This window comes from Neodiprion lecontei, chromosome 2, assembly GCF_021901455.1.
Source record: "Neodiprion lecontei isolate iyNeoLeco1 chromosome 2, iyNeoLeco1.1, whole genome shotgun sequence".
NCBI lineage: Eukaryota > Metazoa > Arthropoda > Insecta > Hymenoptera > Diprionidae > Neodiprion > Neodiprion lecontei.
Genome location: NC_060261.1, coordinates 4,445,984 through 4,470,583, shown reverse-complemented (window position 1 = coordinate 4,470,583; position 24,600 = coordinate 4,445,984). Strand labels below are relative to the sequence as shown.

Genomic DNA, 24,600 nt, shown 5'->3' with positions numbered 1-24,600 from the left:
AGAAAACTGATATTTACAATTTTTTCTATTACCAAACCAAAAATTTTCCATAACGTCTTTTAAATTCCCCGATATTTCCAGATTTCTTTTCCAAGTTTTCCAAGCATATGGCCACCCTGTCAAAACGACTTAACGATAATTGCGTACGACTTTATTGAATCTGAAATTCCTCTCGTACAACTTATACCTTACAGTAAAAGTAAATTTCACTCGAACGTGATTAATAAAGTAATTACTTTAAACCTGCTTTCTAACAACAATAACTGAAAACTCGGTACACTGAGGAAAATTGAAATGAATTTCTTACAGTAACTGGAAAAATTCAGTTAAACAGGTATCGTTAAAAAAAACTGTTCGAATAATGCTGGAATTGCGAAAAACGAGGTTCACGTAACCATTTTGCGCCATTGTCGATCCTTTTTCGGTTATTGCAACGCTGAATCAGTTTCTGAGGTCTACTCAACTTTTTTAGTTAAACAAGGCTTTAACGTTAATTTATCGTTGCACGAGCGTTAAATTTTCGCAACAGTTGCGAGAAAATCTAGCAACAGCGATCGTAATGAGAAAGAATAGCAACGGATACTGGAAAACTAATTTTCATTTTCTACCTAGAACTATATTTTATCGACTGTGGTAAAAAATGAAAATAGTCAAGTACCGAGCGGTAACCGGAACTAAAAATTTCTCTCATTGTCAGCGTACTTAATAACAACGCGAGCGTCAAAAGCGTGAGTAAAACCATACAAGAGTGTAAAATTTACCGTGTAACACATGGCGGCGTTGAGCAAACACTTCGGCTGCTACAGGTGCTCGTATGACTGTTTTGCTTACTGTACACCGGCCGACTGTTCACGGAGACGCTGACACGTTCCGCTATACGAAAACGCGGTGTCGTCGGCTTGTGGTACATCATATTCACCAGTCGAGACGATTCCAAAATATTGCGTGAAAAATTTTACAACATTTATCACAGTGTAACGTCCCAATCAACTTTTTCCTATCTCAAAATTCGATTTCTTCTTTTTCACTTGTACAAAAATATTATATCCACACTTTCGTTCGGTTTCATTTAAAAAAAAAAAACATTCAACTTCAGAATATCATAGACAATATTTTCACGAGATATAATCTAGACGAATAGAGAGGTAAAATAGAACGAGAGTAAATTCGTACAACCGATTTTATACGGTAATTTTTTTTTTTTTTTTTCTTATTTTTCAAACACTTTTCACTGCAAGCTTGAAATCCACTTGTATATATATATATATATTATATGTATATATATATATTTAAAACGAACGAATCACTGCACAGAATTATTTATACGTCAATCACCATTGTTGCGACACCATGTATAATAATACATCACGTCACGTACAAGCATCGCATTATCCAATTGTTTTCCAGCAATTATACGCTGCACGATTTTGCGGTCAATGAAGCATCAGAATAACGAGTAACGTGAGATAAATCTAGATTCCAGACCGTCGAGTTGAACAGGAATTACGTTTATTCGATGAGGATAAAAATGCCTCGCTTATCCAATAAACTATGAAAATAAAAAAAATATAAAAAAAACGGCATGAAGATACAAAAATTGATGTGAAACGAGTTTAAATCGGTGAAAAATAAAAAAGAAAAATAAATAAAGTCGTAGAAACAAAAAACGTGTTCTTTGATTCGTGTCGGACAGACCGGTTCCAATCGTCAACGCGAAATGAAAAATGTAACGAAACTTGACTAGCCTCGTTCACCTGTTTTACAAATTTGAAGAAGATGTAGAATAAAAAAAAAAAAAAAAGAGCGACGACGAAACAATAAATAGAAATTCACGTATCACCGAACTTTGCGTATTTGATCGACCGAAACTTCACCGGCCGATTAACGAAACCGCGATGCGACGGAGAGCTTTTCGGTTTATCACCGATATGCGATTTGTGGCCGACTCGACTGTCAATAAGTATGACTAATTGTAAAATAACACAGCGCCGACTGACAGCCAGGCGAGTGGCGAGTAGCCGGAGTCTTTCTGACAGGACAGGAGCAGCTGACTGGGTTTCGAAGCGTTGCCGGTGTTCGAGTCCGTATGACGACTATACGGAACCCCACGAGCTCTGCTGCTGCACCGGCGTCTCTTCGTACCGAACAGAAACAGCAACAGAAACAGAAATTAACAGCAACTGCACTCTGCGCCGCCCGATGCGCAAAGAACATCGGCGGCTTTGTGCGCTAAGATGCAACGGGTGTAATCGTCGAATCCAACTCTGAGGAGTTTTTTTTTTTTAACGAAAGACGAACGATTTGTACGACACTGAAACGAGGAGTTTGAAAAGTTGCGAATGCGCCGAATTCCGAATTTTTTTTTTTTTTTGCGGACGATACATCAAAGTTTCGAAAGTGCGAAGATGAGAGAATTTTAAAGTCTGAAATATCGAAATTCCAAATGATCCAACGTTTTTCGTTCCGTGAATTTAACTTTTCTTTCGGATTTTCGATATTTTTACGTTCGGGATTTGGATCAATTTTGATTTTCGGTTGTTCGGATTTTTTCTTTTTTTTTTTTTTACAACCACTCGTTGAGTAAACTACGCCGCGTGAGTATATTTTGATTTTCAGAATTTTACTCCATCGAAGCTTTATTTTTCGGAATCTTGCATTCGGGAACTTTGCGGCACCGGATTTCCAACCATTCGAAACTTTGTCGTTTCGTAAAAGTTTGATTTCTGTAGTTCGAGTTTCGCAACAAGGTAATTTCGCGACTATTCAAATTCGAAACCGCATCACCGTCCTCACGATTATCTGTTTAGTCTCTGATCAATCATCTCGAGGGAAGTAGGAACGTTAATAGTCGGTAACGTTACCGTAACGATGCATGTTTGAAAAAAAACGTTACTTCGCAACTCTGATAATGTGTAAAACTTAGTGAACCACGATAAAAAAAATATACTCATATTTCGTAAAGTCGACTCCTTCAAAATCATTCTAAAATTACGCCTTTATGACTTTTTTCACCTAATGATGTTTCGTTACGTTAACTTCAGCCTCGTACGAAAGTTCGGTTTTAGTTTCGTAACGTCGATTTTGATCAAAATGAAGATAAAAATAAAGAAAAAAAAAACTGAAAGTATATATTTTCAATTTTCATTGCTTCCAAAAACGAATTCAATCCATAAACAACTATGCACTTTAAAAAAAAAAAACAATTTTTCTCTCCAATTTTTTCTCTTCTCTATATTTTTGGTTAAAGGTACTTGCAGACTTTTTCATTAATTCTCCTCTTAAAATTGAAACACTTATCTATACAACGGAAGAGTTCAATTGATGTATCAACGCGATTCGACGGCATATCGAAATGTGTCATTCTTCACCAGTATCTAACTAAAATCATAAAATAATCGCCAATAACACTCCTACTCTCAAGACTTACAATTAGCCCTGAACTTTACGACTATGGGACACGAGGTGTAGAATTTCGAAGTAGCGAGCAGTCGTCTCGTCTGAAAATGTTATATTACGTGAATAGGATGAGGTTTCGAATTTCGATACAGGTATCATCGCGTCGGATTAACGGATGCTCGGTGATATTGTTACTGCACGTACGTAGATTGAGAATAATTTCATTTGTTACAGTAACTAGAAAAATTCGATAAAACGGGTATCGTTAAAAAAACTGTTTGAATATCGTTGGAATGACGAAAAACGAGGTACGCTTAACCATTTTGCGCTATCGTCGATACTTTTTTGGTTATCGCAACGCTGAATCAGTTTCTGAGGTTTACTCTACTTTTTTAGTTAAACAAGGCTTTAACGTCAATTTATCGTTGCGCGAGCGTTAAATTTTCGCAACAGTTGCAAGAAAATAAACAGTAACGGATACTAGAGTTGCCGGTAACAGCTAGAAAAGTAATTTTCATTTTCTACCTGGAACAATATTTTACGATTGTGACAAAAAATGAAAATAGTTAAGTACTGAGCGGTAATCGGTACTAAAATTTTTTCTCACGATCGGTGTAATAACAGAAATCATGACGCGCAAGTGCAACAAAACTGCGATGTAGTCACAGGATTGAAAAACCCGACAATTGCGATAAACTGCATCGAATTCACGTAGAAGAAAAAACAATTCGATGGCTGAATGACATTTAAAAAATAAAGGAAAATAAGAAATCGTTGCGTCTTTGCCGATTATATTCTTATCGTCGTTGTTTCAATTTTTCTTTCTTCTTCTTTTTCTTTTATTCGTGTATTAAAGACGTAACGGTTGCGTAAGATAGACGATGAAATAAGTGCGATTGCCTTGTGCAAGCATGCGTGCGTGCATACCGCGTGCAATTATGATAATGGCGTTATTATCATTGTCGTTATTATTATTCGCGTAACATCCGAGTTAAGTATGTATCTATAATAATATCAGGCTTCCTAATAAATCTTTCAGCCGAGTTTTATAACTTTTTTTCCTCCTAATACCGTAACACATATTAAATTAACTATGAAATTTTCAGAATATTTACGTATAATAATCTGTTGTTGCTAATGATAATTAACTATCGATACCCGTGCATGAAATTTTTACGTCAATGAGCTTTCATGTTCATTCTTCATGTCAGAAATGTAAGCCGATAATTATATATATTTTCATTTTTCTTATTCATCTTTTGATCTTATGAAATCTCCATCTTCTAATATTTATTGTCAATTCAGTGTCAAAGATTTTTTATACCTTATAAGATGTCCTGATTTTTTTCAGATTTTAGAAAGTCAGGTTTTTTTTTTTATTCCAGCTTCTAAATCATACGTCAGAAAATTTTTTAAAAAATTGCTCTTGCGTTTCTCGTCGTGTACTTTCATAAAAAAAAAAAAAACAAAAATCACGAAGCCAATCCGATAAATCGACGTAGAATCTTGATCGAGATGTCACGGAATGCCCTACATATAAATGAATTCTCGAAATATAACGCGACACGAGTTGAGCAAAAACAAAAAAATAGAGAAAGAAATATCTCGTTAACGAATATTGCGTTCATCCGACAGAATCTCCGAATTATGTCGTTCCCGAGATTTTAATCAAAAAGCCTTAAAAAGTAGCACCCAACTCGCCTCTCTTCTTTTTCTCTCTCTCTCTCTCTCTCTCACACACTCTACACGTATTTCTCTATTTCTGTCTAGTTTAAGCAACGGTGTAATGCGCAGCACGTTTTACGGTATATTTTTTCACCGAATCACTGCACCGCAGCCATGTTGTAAACGCAAACGAACAAGTTTATTACACGCGTCGTATGTGAGTGGTGGTGCGAAAATGAGAAAAAAAACAAATAAAAATAAAATGAGAGGAAGTGTCGTCGGAGCTAACACGAATGACACAAAGAAAAAAAAAACCCCACAAAAAATCGAACCTCTTTACGGCATTTCGAAATAAATTTTCTCTAAAATACTGAGAGAAATTTTCAGTTCCGGTCACCGCTCGGTCCTTAACTATTTTCATTTTTTACCACAATCGAAAAATATAGTATATATATATATATATTATACATAGGCGTACCTCGTTTTTCGTTTTAATTCCAACAATATTCAAACAGTTTTCTTTACCGATATCTGTTTTACTCAATTTTTCTCAATGAAGTGACGCGTTAAACGCATTATTTTTCCATGCTCAATGTACATCTCACGATAAGTATTATATTTTAATTGATCGTTGAGTCCGCAGAGAAGGTCTTTGTCGCGTAGATTCGTCGCGTTAATTATCGCATGTATACCGTATGTACCTAAAACATATATACACGCTAGTTGCTCATGCATATATTCATTTACACGAGTAGAACTTTGGCTACGTAACGGCAATCCCCGACCATGACTTCATCCTCGAATTTTTTCCCGTCAGATGTGTGTGTATATATATATATATATATACCTAAATACACTACTGTGCAGGCATGCAAAGCTTTAATTAAGTACATAAGCCGTAAACGAAGAGGCGAGTTTCACTACATATTTCAAGTTCAAGTGCCTCAAGTGCAGTGCAGTGCCTGTTTACTTTCAAGTTTATTGCATTTTTTTAAGAACTCCGTAAGAATGCACTGGGACATGTGAAACAATCATAGCTGCGCGATCATATCGCAGTGCGTTGAATTAAATAATAAGGTATGAATAAATGATTAGATTAAAGGTGCGGGGTTGAAATTCGGGGTTTCGAAAAGATCCGAAAGCGTCGAATTCGATTTGAAGAAGACAAAAGAGAAGAAGATAAAAAAAAAAAAAAAAAACATTTGTTAAAACGGTACAAACATAGCGTGCGGTTCTCCTAATTAAACAATTATTATACTTGGCGTTGCAGTTTCACGTAAAGTTGCATTATTATGATAACGAGTTGTATAAATATTGTCTATTTATACACAATTATAATATGTTTTATACAGAACATGGCTGCGACTTAACGTTCGTCGTTACATTTATAACGTAAAAGAAAAAATTTGCAACGCTACAGCGTCGCGCTTCGCTTTGCTTTGCGAAATATTCCAAGAAGAACTCTGCTCGGATATAATATCTGCACGATCTGCGAAATGAAAAATTAGCGATGCCTCGTTGCTGCGAAACGTTGAATTAACTAACTAACTGACGAACGAACGAACGAATGAATGGCGCGTCTATTTTCTCCGTAAGAAATGGACAAAATCGCTTGTTTTAGTTCAAATTCAATAACCACTTGATGCACTGAGAGAAATTTTTAGTTCCGGTTACCGCTCAGTGCTTAAATATTTTCATTGTTTACCAGAATCGAAAAATATAGTTCTAGATAGAAAATTAAAATTAGTTATCTAGTATCCGTTACTATTCTTTCTCATTACGATCACTGTTGCTATATTTTCTTGCAACTGTTGCGAAAATTTAACAACAATATTCGAACAGTTTTTTTTTAACGATACCTGTTTTACTCAATTTTTCTAGTCACTGTAACAAATGAAATTTTTCTCAGCGTGACCATTTTCTTTTATCGCAAAATATGTTACATCAAACCGCATAAAATATGCCTCGTACAACGATTTAAATCCGGTTTTACATGTACTGTTAAAAAAAATTTGTCTCTGAGTGTAATTATTTACCATAAATATATGATCGAAGCTACGAAATGTGATTTATAGATTTCCTAATTTCGAATCGATCGGCCTGTGCTCGTTAAAAGGCTGTAGTTATTTACAACCAAACGATCGCTTCGTCTCATATTACAACTGGTTCGCAAATTAATGTATATACAAACACCAAGGTTGCTATGAAAATAATAAACACGGATGATAAGTGTGTGAAATTTTTCCAATCTTCGCAATTAAGTTCGATCGAGAATAATTACGATAAATTCTTTGAGATTTTAAAGTTTCTCGACGTCATCGCGAAGCTTGATGTTTATCAATTCAATGTTACACATTACTGATTTATATTTCAACGTTATTCGTAGGCAAAAAAAAATCCATATTCTCGAATATTTAGTGAGATTCATCTTCTATTCAGTGAAAACTAAAAAATCATAAATGGAGCATTCCATGAGAAACGTGTGCTTTGTTAATTCGTAATTTGTTTTTTTTGTTTTTTTTTTTTTTTTTCAACATCACAAATGATCAAATTAAGTAAATGGGTTATTCCATTACAGTGCTGACTCTAAACGAATGCTAGTGTTTTGTTTGAAATTTTGTTTTCAAATTATGTCTGATTGAAAAAATGATTTTTCATTTGTTTTTTAATCACTGAAACGAAGATAAATCTCGCTAAACATTCGAGGTTATGGATTTTTTTTTTTTACTACAAACAACTTCGAAATAAGATTCAGTGCAAAATATAGTGAATGAGAATGTTTTTTGAATAATTTGCATCGTGAATTTTAATTTTTTTTTTTTATCTTATTTCTGTTTTCACCCCATATAAGAACCATTCTAATACATATACACGTATTGACACGAATGATGACAATCATTGTAATATACCTGTCAATGGAATGGCAATTTAATGGTAATGTTTTCATCGCGTCACGCATCCGCTGACATTATATATTAGGCGTTACATTTTTATACTCATTGTCAATGATGGCCAACTGCGACACCAACGTCTGTTTAACAAAGTGTAATATACCTATGATCGGTGTGTAACAATCTGTCGCTAATTCCTGGGGCATTGTCAAGAACGAGAGATGATGGTCTGTGATAAAAACCGTCCAACGATACGTCTTGGAATTTTACAAAAGAATCAAAATTAGTTACGATTTGAATTACATCGATCGAAAATTCGTAAAGAATAATACATCGTCACGATCGTGTAATATTTGGTAATAATTGAATTATTATTGAAATAAACTGATACAAGTCAATATTTAATGCTGAGTTATATTTTTAACGATTCATTTTTATAATATTTCTGCTGCAATGACTTAATTTTTTTTTTTCTCTTTTTACTTTTAACTTTTATCTGTACACCCGAGTTCTTGAATTAAAATTTGAGTATCAACGTATAATAATTCGGAACGCGAAGCAAAGAGCTTTGAAAAGAAACGGAAAAGAGTAATCTTGTTCTATTTTGTGACTATCGTTATTGTTTTTTTTTTTATTTTTTGTTTTTTTTATACTCTTTGTCTCCATTAGTTTCGTGCAGCTGAAAAAGCACCCGCGGTTTAAATTGCAAAATTGGCCCATTTGCATAACTTTGACATAATCGCGACACAGTCGGTTGTAATTCGAATTAAACGAACTATATACGGGGTATTCCATGCCAACTCACCGAGCTCGTTTCGTATACCATTATAATTTGAAACCTTAATACATGTATAAATATTAATTTTTTTTTTTTCTTTTTTTGAATATACTCATCGCCTATTATTATTCATCTTTACGGAAATTCCGAGAAGAAGCGCCCAAAAAAAAAAAAAAAAAACGGCACAACTTGCGTTGAAATGATTGAAATAAAATGTTTCAATTCCTCTGAAAGAATATAAAAAAAAACCAGAGTCATGCTCCCGTCCTGGACTTAAAATTATCTTTTCACATCGAGGAATGTCTGTCAATTTTTCGTGAAAAAATGGCATTTTTGAAACAGCTGAAATAACCAATAAAAAGAAAATTCGTGGTTTTTTGGAGGAAGGTCGATCATATAAAAAATGAATCGGAAAAGTATAAATTGATCGAGGTCACGGACCCGGTGAGTTGGCACGGAATGCACCATACACGCGTACGAAAATCTGCCCTAAGGTTTACCGGGTGATAAATGATAAGTGTACAATTAATGCAACGTAAAAAATTCATCGATTTACGGTACCAATGAATTAACAACGTAGAAGTTGGAGCCTGTCTATATCTGGGTCAATTGAATCGAGACACCCTTTACATATAACATATGAACACTGCATAATATGCATCACCTTTCTTTGTACTATATATAAACCGTACAGATGCATCCTGCATCCGGTGAATGCCACGGATTGTGCGCAAGCATACAGTGTATACATATATACATATAAATGTACATACATACGTGTGTGTGTGTGTGTGCGTGTATTTAAATGGTGGCATTGAACCCCGATCCATTGATAATTTCCATTTCATCGAGCATCATAGCCGCATGCGTAATTAAAGTAGACGCACGATGTTAATTGAATACAAACGAGTCAGTTTCGGCGCGGAAAAGGAAATCGATTTGAAAAATGAGAAGAAAGAGAAAATAAAAAAAAAAAAAACAACGAAAAACAAAAGAAAAGTATAGACGGTGAAAAAAGAATTGTATTTTTCGGCCATACAATATCGCACGAAAATATACAGCCTGTATATTTATCACGGCTAGTCTTGTAAATCTGCAATAATTTCAAAATCGTAGCTCTGTATGATTAAAATAATCTTCTAGTAAATAATCTATTTCGTATTACCACGCGAATCAGATATTTATATGTCAAGGTTGGCAATTGGCATTCGTAAAAAAAAAAAAAGAAACAATCTGTTTACGCGACTGTTGTAATCGGTAATTTTTATGACCCGGGCAATGAGAAAAAGAAAAACGCAGGAAATAAAGATCGTAACAGCCAACACAGCGTACCCGTGTAATTATCCATCATTTTCATTATTACACACACGTCTATATGCAGTTATAACACATTATAGATGCGCACAAATAGAATAGAATAGAATAGAATGGAATAGAATGGGATGTGTAATTTTCTCGACTATAAAACGGGGGAGAGGAAAATTACGGACGAGGTTACCGATTGCAGCTCATATATATATATATATATACACAAATGTGTAGACGACAGAAGAGGAGGGAAGACATGAAAGAGCAGCGGAAACGCCGAGCGTAAAATGTAAAAATTACAAAAAGAATATATGGAAAAAAAAGGCACGATGCAGACTCACCGTGACGAAGCAGCGTATCCTGAATCGGTGAACAACAGCGGGATATAAAAACTAGTGGTTAAGAGAGACGCTCGATAAAAATATTTGGTGTTAGAAGTTTGACGCACATTTATCGATAGGTGCAATATTCGAGATGAAAGAAAGATTTTGAAATCGTAGAAACAAGCGAGATTAGAAGAATTTTGTCACACGTCGATTCGTTCCAAAATTTTTTCACTTTTCTTTTTTTTTATTTATAGTTCCTAATTTATAATCTCGAGATCTGTACGAAAATGGAAATAAATGAATATTATATTCTGGAATTGAGACGAGAATGATGTAGATAGAAATAGAAAAAAAATAAGAAAGGAATTCAATTATTGACGTGTTGTTTCATGTTTGAATGACCTGATATTATGATATGTGTATGAATTATACAGGATACGAGATGGAATAAATATAGTCGCCTATTCCATTTTCACATCTTTACGGCGCTAAGTTGCGTTTCGTTGAGTTCGCGTCACTAAAGTCTTAGACTATCTACTGGAGTGTTACACCTCTCTGAATCGAAAATGTTATCTCCACGTATTTGTACGTTTTTTTCCCCCCCTTCTACAGTCGTAAATTCAAACGTTGAAACAAACTTACTTGCTACTTTCATACTCGATTAACGAGAGAATAGAACAATGTGTTTCTTACTCTGGGCTATAATGTTTAAAGAGCATATTAAATCTGTTCAATTAAATCTTTATACGACTAATATATCAGTTTGTCGCAGGTACAGAAAAATAAATAAAGAAGAGAACGAATATCAACAATCAACAATCAAACAATAAACAATCAACCAAAACCATGAAACAATTAAATATCACAGATGGTAACAGCGCTTAATTACTCCGGCAAAAAATTACCGAACATTTTCACCCCGAACAGAAAAAAAAAAATAAAAAATAAAAAAACCTTGGAAAATGAGTATTTTTAAAACACGACTTCGGAGGAAATGTTCTCGTTAAATAATTACTTTCATAATGTTTGAATGACAAAATTTGAACGATTTATTAATTTTCAAATAATTGCTATAATCGCATATGCCAACGATAAAATATCGCAGGTTTGAAAAATTAATTTCATTAGATTAGATTAAATTAAATTAAATCAAAATATACGAAATTGATGATTAAATATGTGACTTTGACGATTCGATGATGATCTGGGTGAAGATATAAAATTCGAAGTATGGTAATAATTGCTGGCAATATTTTGTCAGGATTAATTAAATGCTGTAACCATCAATTATTAGAAGAGAAGAAGACGCCACTGATTGATAACCTAAATGATAATGATGAAAAAAAGACGAATATCATCACTCACGTGTCATCCTGAAGTCTGTTGTCGGTTGCATTGACCTGATTGGAAGTCAGCGGTGCAGTCAACTGCCTGACAAGTTCGTCCCGTTCCTTTTCCTTGAGCTGTATGGTTTCCTGTAGCCTCTGTTTCTGCTTCTGAAACTCTTTGAACAAGTCGCCGTTAAAGCTGGGTTCAAGAATCTCGCCATCGGGTCCAACGAGGGCGGCAACACCGACGGGTAAAGTTGGTTCAGGAATTTTCTGTTGCACCCCGGGTAGTTTATCCGCTAGTGAATCCCTCCGCGAACTTCTGGCAGTCGATGGAGCCGGAGATTCACGACCCGCCATCCGCCTTTCGGGGGTTGAAGCAGCCGAAGGATCGGCTCTGATCCCTGATCAAGAGAGAAGGATAGAAAGATGTCACGGTGTCCGTTAAAAGATCCGCAACAAGTTCAAAGACATTTTCAGGTTATTCAAGGACGTTCGGGAAACATGAAAATACACGAATGCAAAACGAAAAATGAGATTCGAGGCGGGAATCCAGTTTTTAAAAACAGTTGCTCAGTGAACATACACAATACTGTTTACATCGTTTCGCAGGAAACATTGAAAATAGAATATTTCTAGGTCTTTTTAAGAACGAGCAAAGTTCAAGAACAGTTCCAGGACCTCAAGGACTTCAAGGACCACTGGACGCCGTGGTCGTACAAATCGTAGAATGAAATTCACCGCTGCTAGAAGGAGGGAAAAAAGTTTCACCTCACCTTCGGGACTTTTCGATTGTCCCCTGGTCCTTGGAGGAGCTTTTGAAAGCGAAGCGACGTTGTTGGCAGCCTCCTGGATGGATGGTAGCTGTTGAAAGTCGGCGTAGCTCGAGCTTAGAAATACGTCACCCTCGTTCTCGAAGAGCCTGTCAACGCTAGTGTTCATAAGTTTGTTATTCTTAAAGCCTGTCAGATGAAAACTGGCGAAAGATGACCTCGACATTGGATTAATGTCACCAGTCGACATGGCCATCAGAGCAGCCGATGGTATGGGATTATTTTTAAGACCCGGACTCCGCGATCCGAGACCTTCGAGAGCGGGTACAAGACTCCTGGACATCATGTCGGCGGCTGAACGCGGCCTGGTGAACGGCATAGCGCTATGGGGAAAGGTCTTTGGCTTTATGGGGGTTATGAGCATGTGCTCGGTCCAAGACGTCTCGAGCGAGGGTCGTTCGAGACGTTCGACGTCGACGTTGAGGGTGCGTTGAGCGAAGGGAACGGCGAATGTCTCCGGAGGTATGCTCTGGAGCCATGAGAGGAGACTGAGATCGGAATCGCTGAATCCAACAGAGCCATCCAGCAACCTTGAGAAGTTCATCTCGACCTGCTCGCTCTCCTTCGACCCAGTGGCCTTAGCCTGGCAGTAATTGACGCACGACTCGTAAAGTATCCCCTTTATAACGAGTTGTATCATCCTGTCGTTTTTTGCCGATGTTACGACGCCGGTGTTGTCAGAAGACTTCCTGTCACCCGGCAGAAACTTCTCCACCAGCGGATACACCTCGCGAAAACACTGGACCCTAGCGTTGCTCGGGTTCCAATCCTTGTACTGAAGGTGGTCCGTCAACCTTGGAAGCGTCAGGAGCAGACATAGGCTCGAGTACTCGTCCTTGGAGGGCGCGACCTTCTCGAGGTCACTCAGTACCTTGACCACCTCCTCGACCGCGTTGTCGACGCTACCGTTTGCGCCCACGATCACGTTTGCCTCGGACTTTATACAGAGCAGCTCCACGTACTTGTGACGCAGTATCGAATAGGTGAACTTCCGCATGTCGAAATCCGGCAGCGCCTCCAACGGCTGAATGAACTCCAGGACGTCATCCCACTGGCCGTCCAGTATCAGCTGGCGAAGGAACAGAACGTCGTCGCTGTACTGACCGTTTATCACACCGGTTTCGCGCTCCAGCGACAACTGCGATATGTGCAGGTCTCGGCTGTGCAGAAACTCGAGGGTCAGTCTCACGACGTCCTCTTCACGTAGGGTCAGGTGCGCCGCCGGCATTACGTACCGAATGCGCAACCTGGAAATAGAAAAATAAGAAGAGTGTTACGCCCTGGAGTACCAAGAAAATTTTAAGAATCTTAATCAAATCGGTCGTTATTAAACCCATCAGTCGAAATGGGATGCTCAGGGTCGCAAACTGTTTGAACAAATGAAGCTAAACGTGATGTCGCAACAGATCCACTTTGTATTTTTGAAAGACTTCCTCCATGATGGCGATATCGATAACACCTTAGCCTGAAGGATATCGTATTTTAACCTGAAGATCGTAGGCTGCAGTCCTGTCGAAACGTCGTTACAATAAATTACTCTTCTAATAATGACCTGACTTCGACGAAATCGTCCCGTTACTGAAAGGGTTAACCTCCACTTGAATCTATAATTGATCTCAAATGAATCCATATTGTCAGAAAATTTTAACCCTGAAGAAAAAATATCTCTATCGCAAATTTCGTCACGATATTCATTTAAAATTGGAGCAACTGCAATCGCACTTTCGCAATACGTTAATGATCATTCATGCAGGATGTATAATTGTATATATGTATAGTTTAACGTAAAATAAAACGCAAGGTCGTCGATTTAGACGATATAATAATGACGAAAGACTCACACACACGCGTATAAATTACTCCTTATTTCCAAGAAGGTCGACGTACTCAAAGCGATTTTTGAGCCGGCTCGTTCATCGCTGACGTAGCATTTCGTCACTCGCTTATCACCCGAGCCGACAGCCTGACATACATAAATTCATGAATTCCGCTCTAGAAATCTATATAGATCTACGATTCAAAGGATCCTAAATATGGTGCTATGTATGATTGGAGAGAGGAATTTTCATGTGTCGGTGAAAAAATTTATTACGTATTCCAGCAAATGTGGGATAAAAGCGATGTTTAAGGTTTCATAAATACTTGGAAGATTGAAAAAGGTATATCGCGAAGATTTATACGCGCAGATAGATTTGCTGGTCAAAAGGAAGAGCGAGTGATAATGCATTCGGATGTTATTCCTTGGGAAGTATATTCTCTCTTTTCTCTCCTCGCGCAAATCCGCCACTCTATATTCTTCACGGATCCGTTTTATGTCAACTTGACGAGTTCCAAAATGTAGAAAAGACTGTCGTAACCCCGAATAAAACTTCCTACAGTGTGGAGGAATTTAGTACGCTGTTCGCCAACTATCTCGGTCTGTGAACAAAAAGGGAAAACCAAATCCTGCTGTCACAGACATAATAATCCAAGAAGTCTTGTCTGAATTTCGTTGTTTTCCCTGAAGAATAAGAATGTTGGTTTTCCTTCTTTAATATTGCCAATTTTGGCGCATAGAATATCGCTGAATTATACTTGCATCGTACCCAGTTATTATCGAGGCAACACGGTGGTGGGAAGAATCGTCATCATTTTCACTATTTACTCTATTGCACAACGTTGAAAAATTTGCTGCGTTCCTAAGTCAGCAGAATTCAACATATATAGGTAAGCCATGGCGGCTCTCGCCTAACTTGTTTCACTTTCAATCGCGGATTAGCGGAGTGCGGATGAAAATAATATGGAAACATTAGCATGGAGCTTTGTAAGTAGGAATTTAAAACCAAATTCAATTTAATACCATCGCGTCATCATTCAACTTCAACTCAAGTTTATCGTTCGTGTAATAAAATTTGTCGAAGATTATTATATCAATAAAAATCAAAAAACATTTGTTACCGTGACCACTCGACGAGCGATACAATTATAACGAAACGTATTCATCACAACTGTTCAATCAACAGAGTGTAAAAGACATCCGTTCGCAAAAATATAAAAACTATCAACTTGTTTCAGACTTTGATCACAGTAGCTCTGCTACTGGATCCAACATTCGCGGATGTCCTGGTACAACCGGGTTACGCTCAGCAGTCGGTAGCATCTTCGAAAAGCCAAGCGACCAACGGGGAGCAGAAGAACCAACAGATGACCGGCCAGTCTCAGTCCCAGCAGAACTACGCTGGAGCGCAACAGAATCTGTTGTTGCAACTGCTCCAGCACCAGCACATGCTTCAGCAACAGCACCTGAACAACATACATCAGTACGAACAGAAGCAGCTGGTCCAGATGCAACGACAACAGCTCCAGCACCCAATAGTCCAACGGCAAAAGGCCACGAACAACGATCAGATAGTGGGCATGATGCCCTTCGGCCTATCGCCTATCCCCGGTCTTATTTCGGGATTAGGAGACATCGCGACGGGGAGACTTTTCTCCATGGGACCTATGGGACTGAACAGCTTCACGATGGGAGGACTGAGGCCTCCTCTGCTGATGAGCCCGCAACAAACACAGCAAATGGTGAGTTGGATTGGTAAGGGTAGTCATTCGGAACGGATGAATATAAGATTTGGATATTCGAGGTGTACTGATTCCATTTAAATTTCCACCAGGTAGGGAGCACGCAATTTCAAAAATCATCCAACGGACTGCAAGACCAGACACGGACCAAACGTGAAGTCAGGGATGGCGCAGGTGAATCGGGATCAAAAAGATACCGGCAGCCAAAGAATTCTCGGCAGCAGCTGGATGGCGTGGCCGCGAACTCGCCCGTAAAACTAAAGCCCGATACGACCGTCGTACCGCCTCAACAGAACCCTCAATCGCCCAGCAAGTCAAATGGTGAGTAGAAACGTCGATCGTACGAGCAGGTGAACGTGCATCACGACTGTGATAACGATAACATTCCATCTTTGTCAGATGATCACGTCGTCGGTGATAGCCGGAAAATCAATGACGACACTGTCGGGGGACCTTTGGACGATCTCATAGAAACTCTGAGAAGCAGCGGCCTGGCGAATCCTCTGATGGAGCTACTGAACGGAGGTGGATATATTCCGCAGTCGAATTTCCTCGGCAAATCATCATCCGGTGTACCCCAGTTCGAGGAACACGTCGTAGGCCAATCCCATCAACAGCAGCAACAGAGTGACCAGAATCCGCTGATGTCCATGCTTGGACGTCATCAGAATCCGCCTTATACATCCTACGGTTATCGCCACCCTCATCATGTGCCACCTCCTTACGGAATCCGTCCGACGAAGTATTACCCGTACAGAAACACGGCTTTGGGTTCTCCCTCGTCGCCGGTAAGTCTGACCTCGATACGACGGCAAAAGTAATTTCCAACCCCCTTCTATTACCGATAATCGGATTGTCATTTCAGATGAACGAGGGCGGTTCGACGCAGTTCCAAGGTGATCAAGGTCAAGGGTTCTGGACAGGTTCTTCACGTCAGATCCAGCCAGTAACCGGAACCGGCAACATTCCTCAAGCCGGGGCTCCCGAGTCTCCAAAGTCGATCTCCAAAGCGCCGAACCCAGCGGCGAAGTTCGTAAGTGATCCGGTGATAAGGTACTCGGTGTCGCATAAAAAGAACGAGGATCCAGTCGTCGTGTCTCCGAATCCAAACACGTCGAAGGCGACGCAGCCGGCTGAAACATCGAAGCCAATCGCCAGCGAATCACCGATGAATCCAACGCCGATCCAGAGCCAGACGTTGCTACCCGTGCACGGTGCAACCGGAAAGCCGCCAGTCATTGGAGCGCAATATCCGTTCAACATGGTCCCCCATAACATGGTCCAAATGATGGCACCGTACAATTCGATGATGCGAAGCATGTCGCCGTTGGTCGGAGCGGCGAATCCCACCGACCAGCTTTCCGGACTTTTGTACACCTTGGCCAACCAGCTGAGCGCGTTTGGTCGTGGCGGGGATCAGTACGGGATGAACGACAGGTTCCAAAATTACCGGGAGGCTAATTTCGGCCTAGGTGACTTGTTGGACAGAGGCTACGGAAGCTATCCTGGTCAAGGAAGCTACGGGACCATCTCCGGCATTGGATACAACGAGAGTCCTTACAGTACCACCAGTGGCTACGGTGACCCGTCTTTCCCGTATAATCAACAACCATTCATTTTCTGATCCGCTGGAGCGATTCACTGAGTATTAGTTCAGCTTGATATCAGGTCGTTTAAATTACTCATCATATATTATACAATGTGTAGTAACAGTGTTTTTAGAGTAGATTTTATTTATCGAATCACGTTTAATCCGTGTGTTTAACTTATCGGAGATTCCGTCCACATTTATATACCTAATCGTATAGCGTTTAGAATTTAATTTATCGCCGAAATTTTATAAGGCGTCTCATAACTTCCATCATATTTTTTATTACTATATATTATTTATGCTATTGTGTCGTCATCGTCTTTTTCTTTTTCTTTATCCGTGTGAATATTATATATATATACGTATACGTATAACATATACTTTATTTGTAACTGTATTGTCCTCTTTCAATAAATGGATTTTATTGTAGAAAAGTAACACGTGAAGGAATGTCTTTCCCGTAAAATTCCTTCCATTATACGTACAACAATATTAACAAGAACTTGAATCGTCATCGACTCCTTTTGTCCGACATTCCAAACGTCTCTTTTAGTTTATTGAACTGAAAAAAGTGCCCCGGATTCATCGGTAAATGAACGTCGGTCCGTCCGGAAAAAGTACAAATCTAATCTTTCTCAATTTATCGCAAGCCCGAACCGACCTAACGTTAATCAAACGAATGAAGCAATTTATCGGAAAAGCTTCCCGCATCCTTCGCAAGAATTTGGAGTAAGTAAACGATGAAATCCGTTCGAGCTACCTGCAGGAGCAAATAATCCAGATCAAAATTCAATTTTCATACGCCTTCAAACTCCCCTAACGAATGTCAAACTATGGCTTTCGCACCGAGTGGGCGAAGATTTTAAATGAAGTAACGCTGCTAATGATGAATGCATCTATAGAAAAATGGGAACAACAGCTGCAGGCAAGTATATGCAGTTCATTAATTATTCGATGATTAGCCTGGTCAACACGAATTTTGAGTCTTGGTTCTAGATGTCAAATTTTCATTGCTCCTACGTAACTAATAAGTGAAAAATTAGTTTTATTAGATAAATTTTCATCTTGTAGAGACCAGAACGATATTTCGGATTTTAAAAAAAATTACCCATTTTTTCAAAAATTTGTTATACATTCGTCAAACCTCAAACGTAATCGCCCATCATGCTCTCATAATGTTGCCCCTGATAACGTTAATAACAATAAAGTTCATCACAACTTGGTGAAAACATTTTCCTTTTTCCTCCTCATAGGCACCCATATTACCTATCAACCAAAAACTTCAAGACTTATTTATCAACGTAAAAAAGACAAAAACAAACTTTATAACTAATAAACAAAGGTTTTGGTTATTATTCTGGTTAGACTCTCTGAGGAAAATAAGTCACAATTCAGAATCAATAAAAGAAAAAACCAATTGAAAAATGCCGATGAGGCAAAAAGTAGAAAATCACCTAATATAGGTGGAAGGTAACTGATAGATTTTCTGTTTTGAATGTAAGTTACTAGATGGCGCCACCATTCGCCACGGAGACTGTGATCAGCGAGTCGGCAAAGCCGATCCATTCTTTATCTCCTTGATTTTATTTACTGCGACAGGTTGCACACCGACGTAACAAGGATTGCCTGATTCAAGGAAAAACGTCACTGACCATCGATTATTTTAAAGAGCCGGTTTCGAACGTCAGTCACGACCTTCTAATTATTATAATGATGAGAGAAAAAAGCCGCTTCCGGTTAGAAATTTCTAACGTATACGGTAAAATGGATTCAATGGTGATGATGATGTTGATGTTGATGATGATGATGATCATAATAATAATAATGACAACAAGACAGATGACGATCGATTGAAACGGGAAAATCAAGTTCGAATCGTCCGTATGAACGGGTATGGAATAAATATTGAATTTTTCTCTTCGCTTCGTTCAACGCGAGTCGTAAGCCAGATTCGACTGCGGTTAACGATGTGGAAACACACCGCCATACTTGACAAATTTCCCCCTCGTCACTCGGTTAGAATTTTTCTTTTCGCTACCGATTCAGGCATAAAGTTGCACACGCTTCAGGTTGGACATCTGCAGGGGAGAAAATTGTTGCCCTACCAATTCGTCGAATCGTTAAGCAACTTGCTACAGGGGATAAAATGAATAACTTCTCAGTAATTATTTGCCTGTAAGAGGCGTAGAATATCAGAATTTGATATTGAGGGAAGAGTTTTAGACGGAAAAAAGGTTAAGAAGCAAGCCGACGATTTTGATCAGAGATAAAAATGAACTCAGAGTTCACATGTGGAAGAATTCCGAATTCAATACACGCTTGCAGAATTGCAGGATTGGATTGCAGCCCGAGATCCAATATAGTCGGCATCGCGGTTCGATCGAGGTGATTGGCCTCCATGTAAAGTGATAAATCACCGTTCAAGGCCATTTCGATCGGGCGAACCTCTCCGAATAGGGTTTAGTTTCCTGATTTTGCTATTTGCGCCGCGTATATACCGTTAACCTGGTTCCAAAAAGCGCGGGCATTCGATCCGTGCGACAAACCATCTGACACCTTTCACCTCTCGATCTCCCGGCATTTCAAGATCACGGTTATAGTCCGTCGGAAGAGGTCTGATTCTGAATTAAACATATTCGAGATATAGCTGCATTTTTATGTATTATTTCCACCCTCAGGATTGCAAATCTGAAGGAAATTTCTGAGTTGCGTAGCCGGCGTTTCGAGAAATAAGCAAAATTTGACGTTTTCTTGCTTTTTCCTAAAAAACTGATATCGGTAGATGAAAAATGACTGGACCATCGTGTAGAGCGGAAAATGCTACATCGAATTATACCCTCATAAGTCGGCAACGGAGTCGGATTAACAAATTAATAAAAAAGAAATTCTACTTATCGACGGCGTCTAGGGAATTTTCGTGAAATAATTTCTCTTTCCGTAATTTGTTAATCCAACGCCGTTTCCGACATGTGAGGACACAACTCGATGTAGAATTTTCCGCTCTACACGATGGTCAAGTCATTTTTCATCTACCGATATCAGTTTTCTAGGAAAACGCAAAAAACGTCATATTTTGCCGTTTTCTCGAAACGCCGGATACGCGGATCAAAAATAATTTCAGATTTGATAACCTGAGGGTCGAAAAACCCTATAAACAAAAATGCAGCCGTATCACGAATATTTTTAATTCAGACCTATTTTTATTGGACTACAACCGAACACTTTTCACTAATCCTAGTCGCAAGACCAAATCAGCGTTGAAAGAAACAAACGTGTGAAGAGAAAAAAAAAAAAAAAAAAAAATCACAAGAGTAGACATGAAAGAGAAGAATAAGATGACCGAAGGAAAAAGACACTCGAGTTGTTACTCGTAGTACGTACTCTAGCGGTCAGATGTCAAGACAAGGTCGTACTAACTGGTTTTCAATTGCCGCGTTTAGCATCGTGATTTGACATACGGTGACTGAATTTTAAGCACGCGAATTACTAGAGAGGATGGTTATAGAATTTTTTATACGGGCGCAGAGACACCAGAGGTATAAAAACATTCAAAACTCTTGTCACGATTCGACAACTTTTAAATCTTTCGTTAAAAATGTTGAAATTAACGTTTGCTCATCGACCCATTTATACCTACAATACATAATTAATGACGATTACGGGAGTTTTTCATTATACATATTTTACACCTGGTACCGTGTAGGTTTTAATCATCACCAGCAGCAATTCTACCAACATCGACGAGCTAAGGAAGCCAGATTTCAACTATCGGAATGAGATTATGCGTCTGACGTAGTTATACTATAAAAGCGGTGGATCAAGTTTCGTCAAGTTACACTATGCTCAAAAAAAAAAGAAACAAAAAAAAAAAAAAAGGAAACCGAAGTTGGAATGTTTTCCAGAAGAAAAGGTTGAGACGATTTTTTCCAATTTTTGAAATGAAGCATATTAAAATCGAAAATTTTCACCTCACACTATGTAATCTAAAGTGATAATACGCAACGTTTACAATTTACAATTAGATAAAATTTTTGCGTTGGAATTCCAGAGGAAGTTTAAGCGACAAATTCACGGGTATTTTATAAACTTGAAAAGCGGAATGATCCGACAGCCTGATTCTTGTTTTCTGTACAGTAAGAAAAAGTCTGAAAACCCTTCGGACGTTTTTATTTTTTCCTTCTCGCGACGACGAAGAGCAAAGGAGCCATTAACTCCGGTAATGAAAGCATTCACGAACCGTCTTAAGAATCGCGAGATACATTCACGAGGTATATATACGTAAGTTTGTTCAAGGATGATGAATCTTAGGGAAAAAAAGCTCCCTCGCCGCTTTAATTTTCCTTTTTTTGATTTTCCGCGCAGCTGCATTTATCGAGATAAAAATCTCTCGGTGCATGACTTGAGTTAAAAGCAGAAGCGGTAAGAAAAATTCATCCGACGGAATTCGCTTTTAATCCGTGAAACGCATTAAGGCGTGACGACTCGTGTTTCATCACTGTTTCTCATTTATTTCTTTACTCATTTATTTACTCATTTATATTTCCGCTCGTCGTTTTCATTTCCTCCCGAAAAAAAAAAAAAAAAAAAAAAAAAAACCGTCTATCATACTACGAGGGCAGATTACCTCGGACAGAAAATGTCAGAGAAGCGAAAAAAAAAAAAAAAAACAGGCGGAATGTTTCGCTTTTCATGTCGTCGTCTTCGTCGGCAGTTTTCTTCCTTCGACTGAGATTTTTGCCAAGCAGGCATTTCCGTTTCCGTTTCCTTTTTTTCTTTTTTTTGCTTCTTGTTCTCTCAACGGTTTTCCGAATCGCCTCACAGGAAAAGATAAACGAAATTCGCGTGTGAGATGAATAGAAAGAAAATATTTCTTCGTTATCGTCGAAATATACGTGGGCGGAATGGTTCGGAGTTATATTTACCGAGACGGTAGATCCGTCAACGAAACCAGCGTAGTCTTCCTCTTTCTTTCCAACGAGGACGAGGGAAAACCCACTTTCGAAAATTGCCTTTCTCCGCGAAAAAAAAAAATCGCTTCCGCAAATACGGGAACCGTGCCTATAGATATACATGGTTCACACCCTGCAGTTTCAAAACGATCTACAGACATATGCAAGAATCATGCTGCAAGTGAAAAGAGAAGATGAAAATACACGAAAAGAATTGCGGCGTGGACCGAGCAACGTGATTTCCCCCTGCATCCAACAACACGATCCCAATTTCAATTCCAATTTCAATTTCAATTTCAACTCCAATATACACCGAGGTTTCAATTTCGATTTTCAACAAGCGGATATATGCGCGGCGTATGTTTTGCTAAGGCTGACTGTGTTATTCGTCAATCCCATCGCGCATGACGAATCTAACGATAACGAATCAAATTTCAAAAGCAATTATTTCATAACAATATTATACACGGTTTCAAACGCAAATTACACTGGTCGGTAAAAAAAAAAAATCTTTTTCCAACGTTATTTTTGCTTACAAATTATAATTAAACACTGATCATAGCAACAATATTTGTGTTAAAAAAACAAAACTTATGATGTTGGAAAGTTTAACCATTAAAATAGTCAGAAAATCCATCGACTAGTATAATTCTAGTTATTTTGTAGGTTCTTTCTACAAATTCGAACTATTTTTAGTATGTCCTAGTATTTAAATAGAAAGTGGTGTAAATTCAAAAATAATATATAACTAATTCTGAATTTTTAACGATAATAAACAAAAAAAAAAATCACGTCACATCAGCAAAAAATGGAAAGCAGATATAAATTTGGCACACTAAAACCTTCGTATCTATATTTTATTATTTTTTATTTTTTTCATGGAAGAGGATTTCGTCGCAGACCTGTGTTACACAAATGGAAAACAGATCTTATTTTTCAAGGCACGTGTGAATGAATTTAACGGTACAAATAACAAAAAAAAAAAAAAAAAAAAAGAAAGAAACCTACAGGTAACCACGTGTCGACTGATCTCTTATCTGCGGAAAAGGATTTGCATAAGGAGAAAATTAACGGTAGCTTTTGGACTGAGAAAAATATTTCATTTACTGTTAAAAAACGTATATTTGAATATGGTGAAATAAACGTGGCGTTATTGTTATCAAATTTTAAATGAGTCAAATACGAGTCGTTAACTGTTGATAAATTTCTATCGATCGAACAAAATATACGTTTTTTAACAGTAAATAAACAATTTTCTCATTGTCAGTGTGCATGTGTTAATTTCTCTTTCGCGCGAGCGAAATGAAACCTATACAAGTGTAACAATTACAATTTGAAAGAACTGACTGAAGGCAAATTTAAAATCTGCGGATGTGCGAAGGTGTACGAATTTTTATCGATTTAAAGCTGTTTTGACCACGCCTTCGTCATCGCGAAGAAGAATTACAAGATAAAGAATTGATTTAATAATCGAGGTCTTCTATTTGCTGTGACAGATGGAATTCTGGGCCTGCTCAACGGGCCACCCAAATCTATAAAAAGACAAGCCGACAGAAAGAGGCGATCGAGATGCTGTGCAAAGTAAAAATTCAATCATCGTTTGTTCAAGATTACAATAAAACAAGCGATAAAAGCTTACAGTACTAATGAAATACAATCCAGAAGTTCCGACGTACGAGCTAAAAGGATGAGAGACCGCATTAATTTCAATCAGTTTGATTCGCATCAAACTGACTCGACCACGGACGATTTACTCGACAAACCGACGCGATGTCATAAAAGTTGGCAAACGGTTTAATCAAGCTCCACATTGCTGAAACCATGTGACGCAAAATACTGCGCAAAACAGCTTCGCCTACGCGCAAATATACCTTACACATACGTATGTACACATGTTAAGTTGAGACGTGAGTATAGTACCAATATTATATACAGGAAATTCCTACAACCTAACTATACCGTCATGTTTATAGATCG

At 38.2% G+C, this 24,600-nt stretch overlaps 2 protein-coding genes across 7 annotated transcripts in view; one reads left to right on the top strand and one right to left on the bottom strand.

Annotated features, from left to right (window-relative positions):
• LOC107226914 (WD repeat-containing protein 47) overlaps window positions 1-24,600 on the bottom strand; it is a 103,728-nt gene that overhangs the window by 56,936 nt on the left and 22,192 nt on the right. For all 5 annotated transcript variants that reach the window (XM_046730125.1, XM_046730123.1, XM_046730121.1 and 2 more), the window contains exons 2-3: window positions 12,469-13,772; window positions 11,730-12,096 (exon numbers count right to left, since the gene is read on the bottom strand). In XM_046730125.1, the coding sequence (XP_046586081.1) occupies window positions 11,730-12,096; window positions 12,469-13,753 (1,652 nt within the window). In that variant the 5' untranslated portion in view covers window positions 13,754-13,772. The remainder of the gene's footprint in view (window positions 1-11,729; window positions 12,097-12,468; window positions 13,773-24,600) is intronic.
• On the top strand, window positions 15,257-18,026 carry LOC107223719. Of its 2 annotated transcripts, none has more exons than XM_015663502.2 (5): window positions 15,257-15,328; window positions 15,580-16,083; window positions 16,180-16,404; window positions 16,483-16,871; window positions 16,949-18,026. In XM_015663502.2, exons 1-5 carry the CDS (start codon window positions 15,319-15,321, stop codon window positions 17,705-17,707), a joined length of 1,887 nt encoding a protein of 628 aa, XP_015518988.2. In that variant the 5' UTR covers window positions 15,257-15,318; the 3' UTR covers window positions 17,708-18,026. The 2 variants fall into 2 exon arrangements, with proteins under 2 accessions (XP_015518988.2, XP_015518987.2); XM_015663501.2 differs by having other exon boundaries at window positions 16,176-16,404.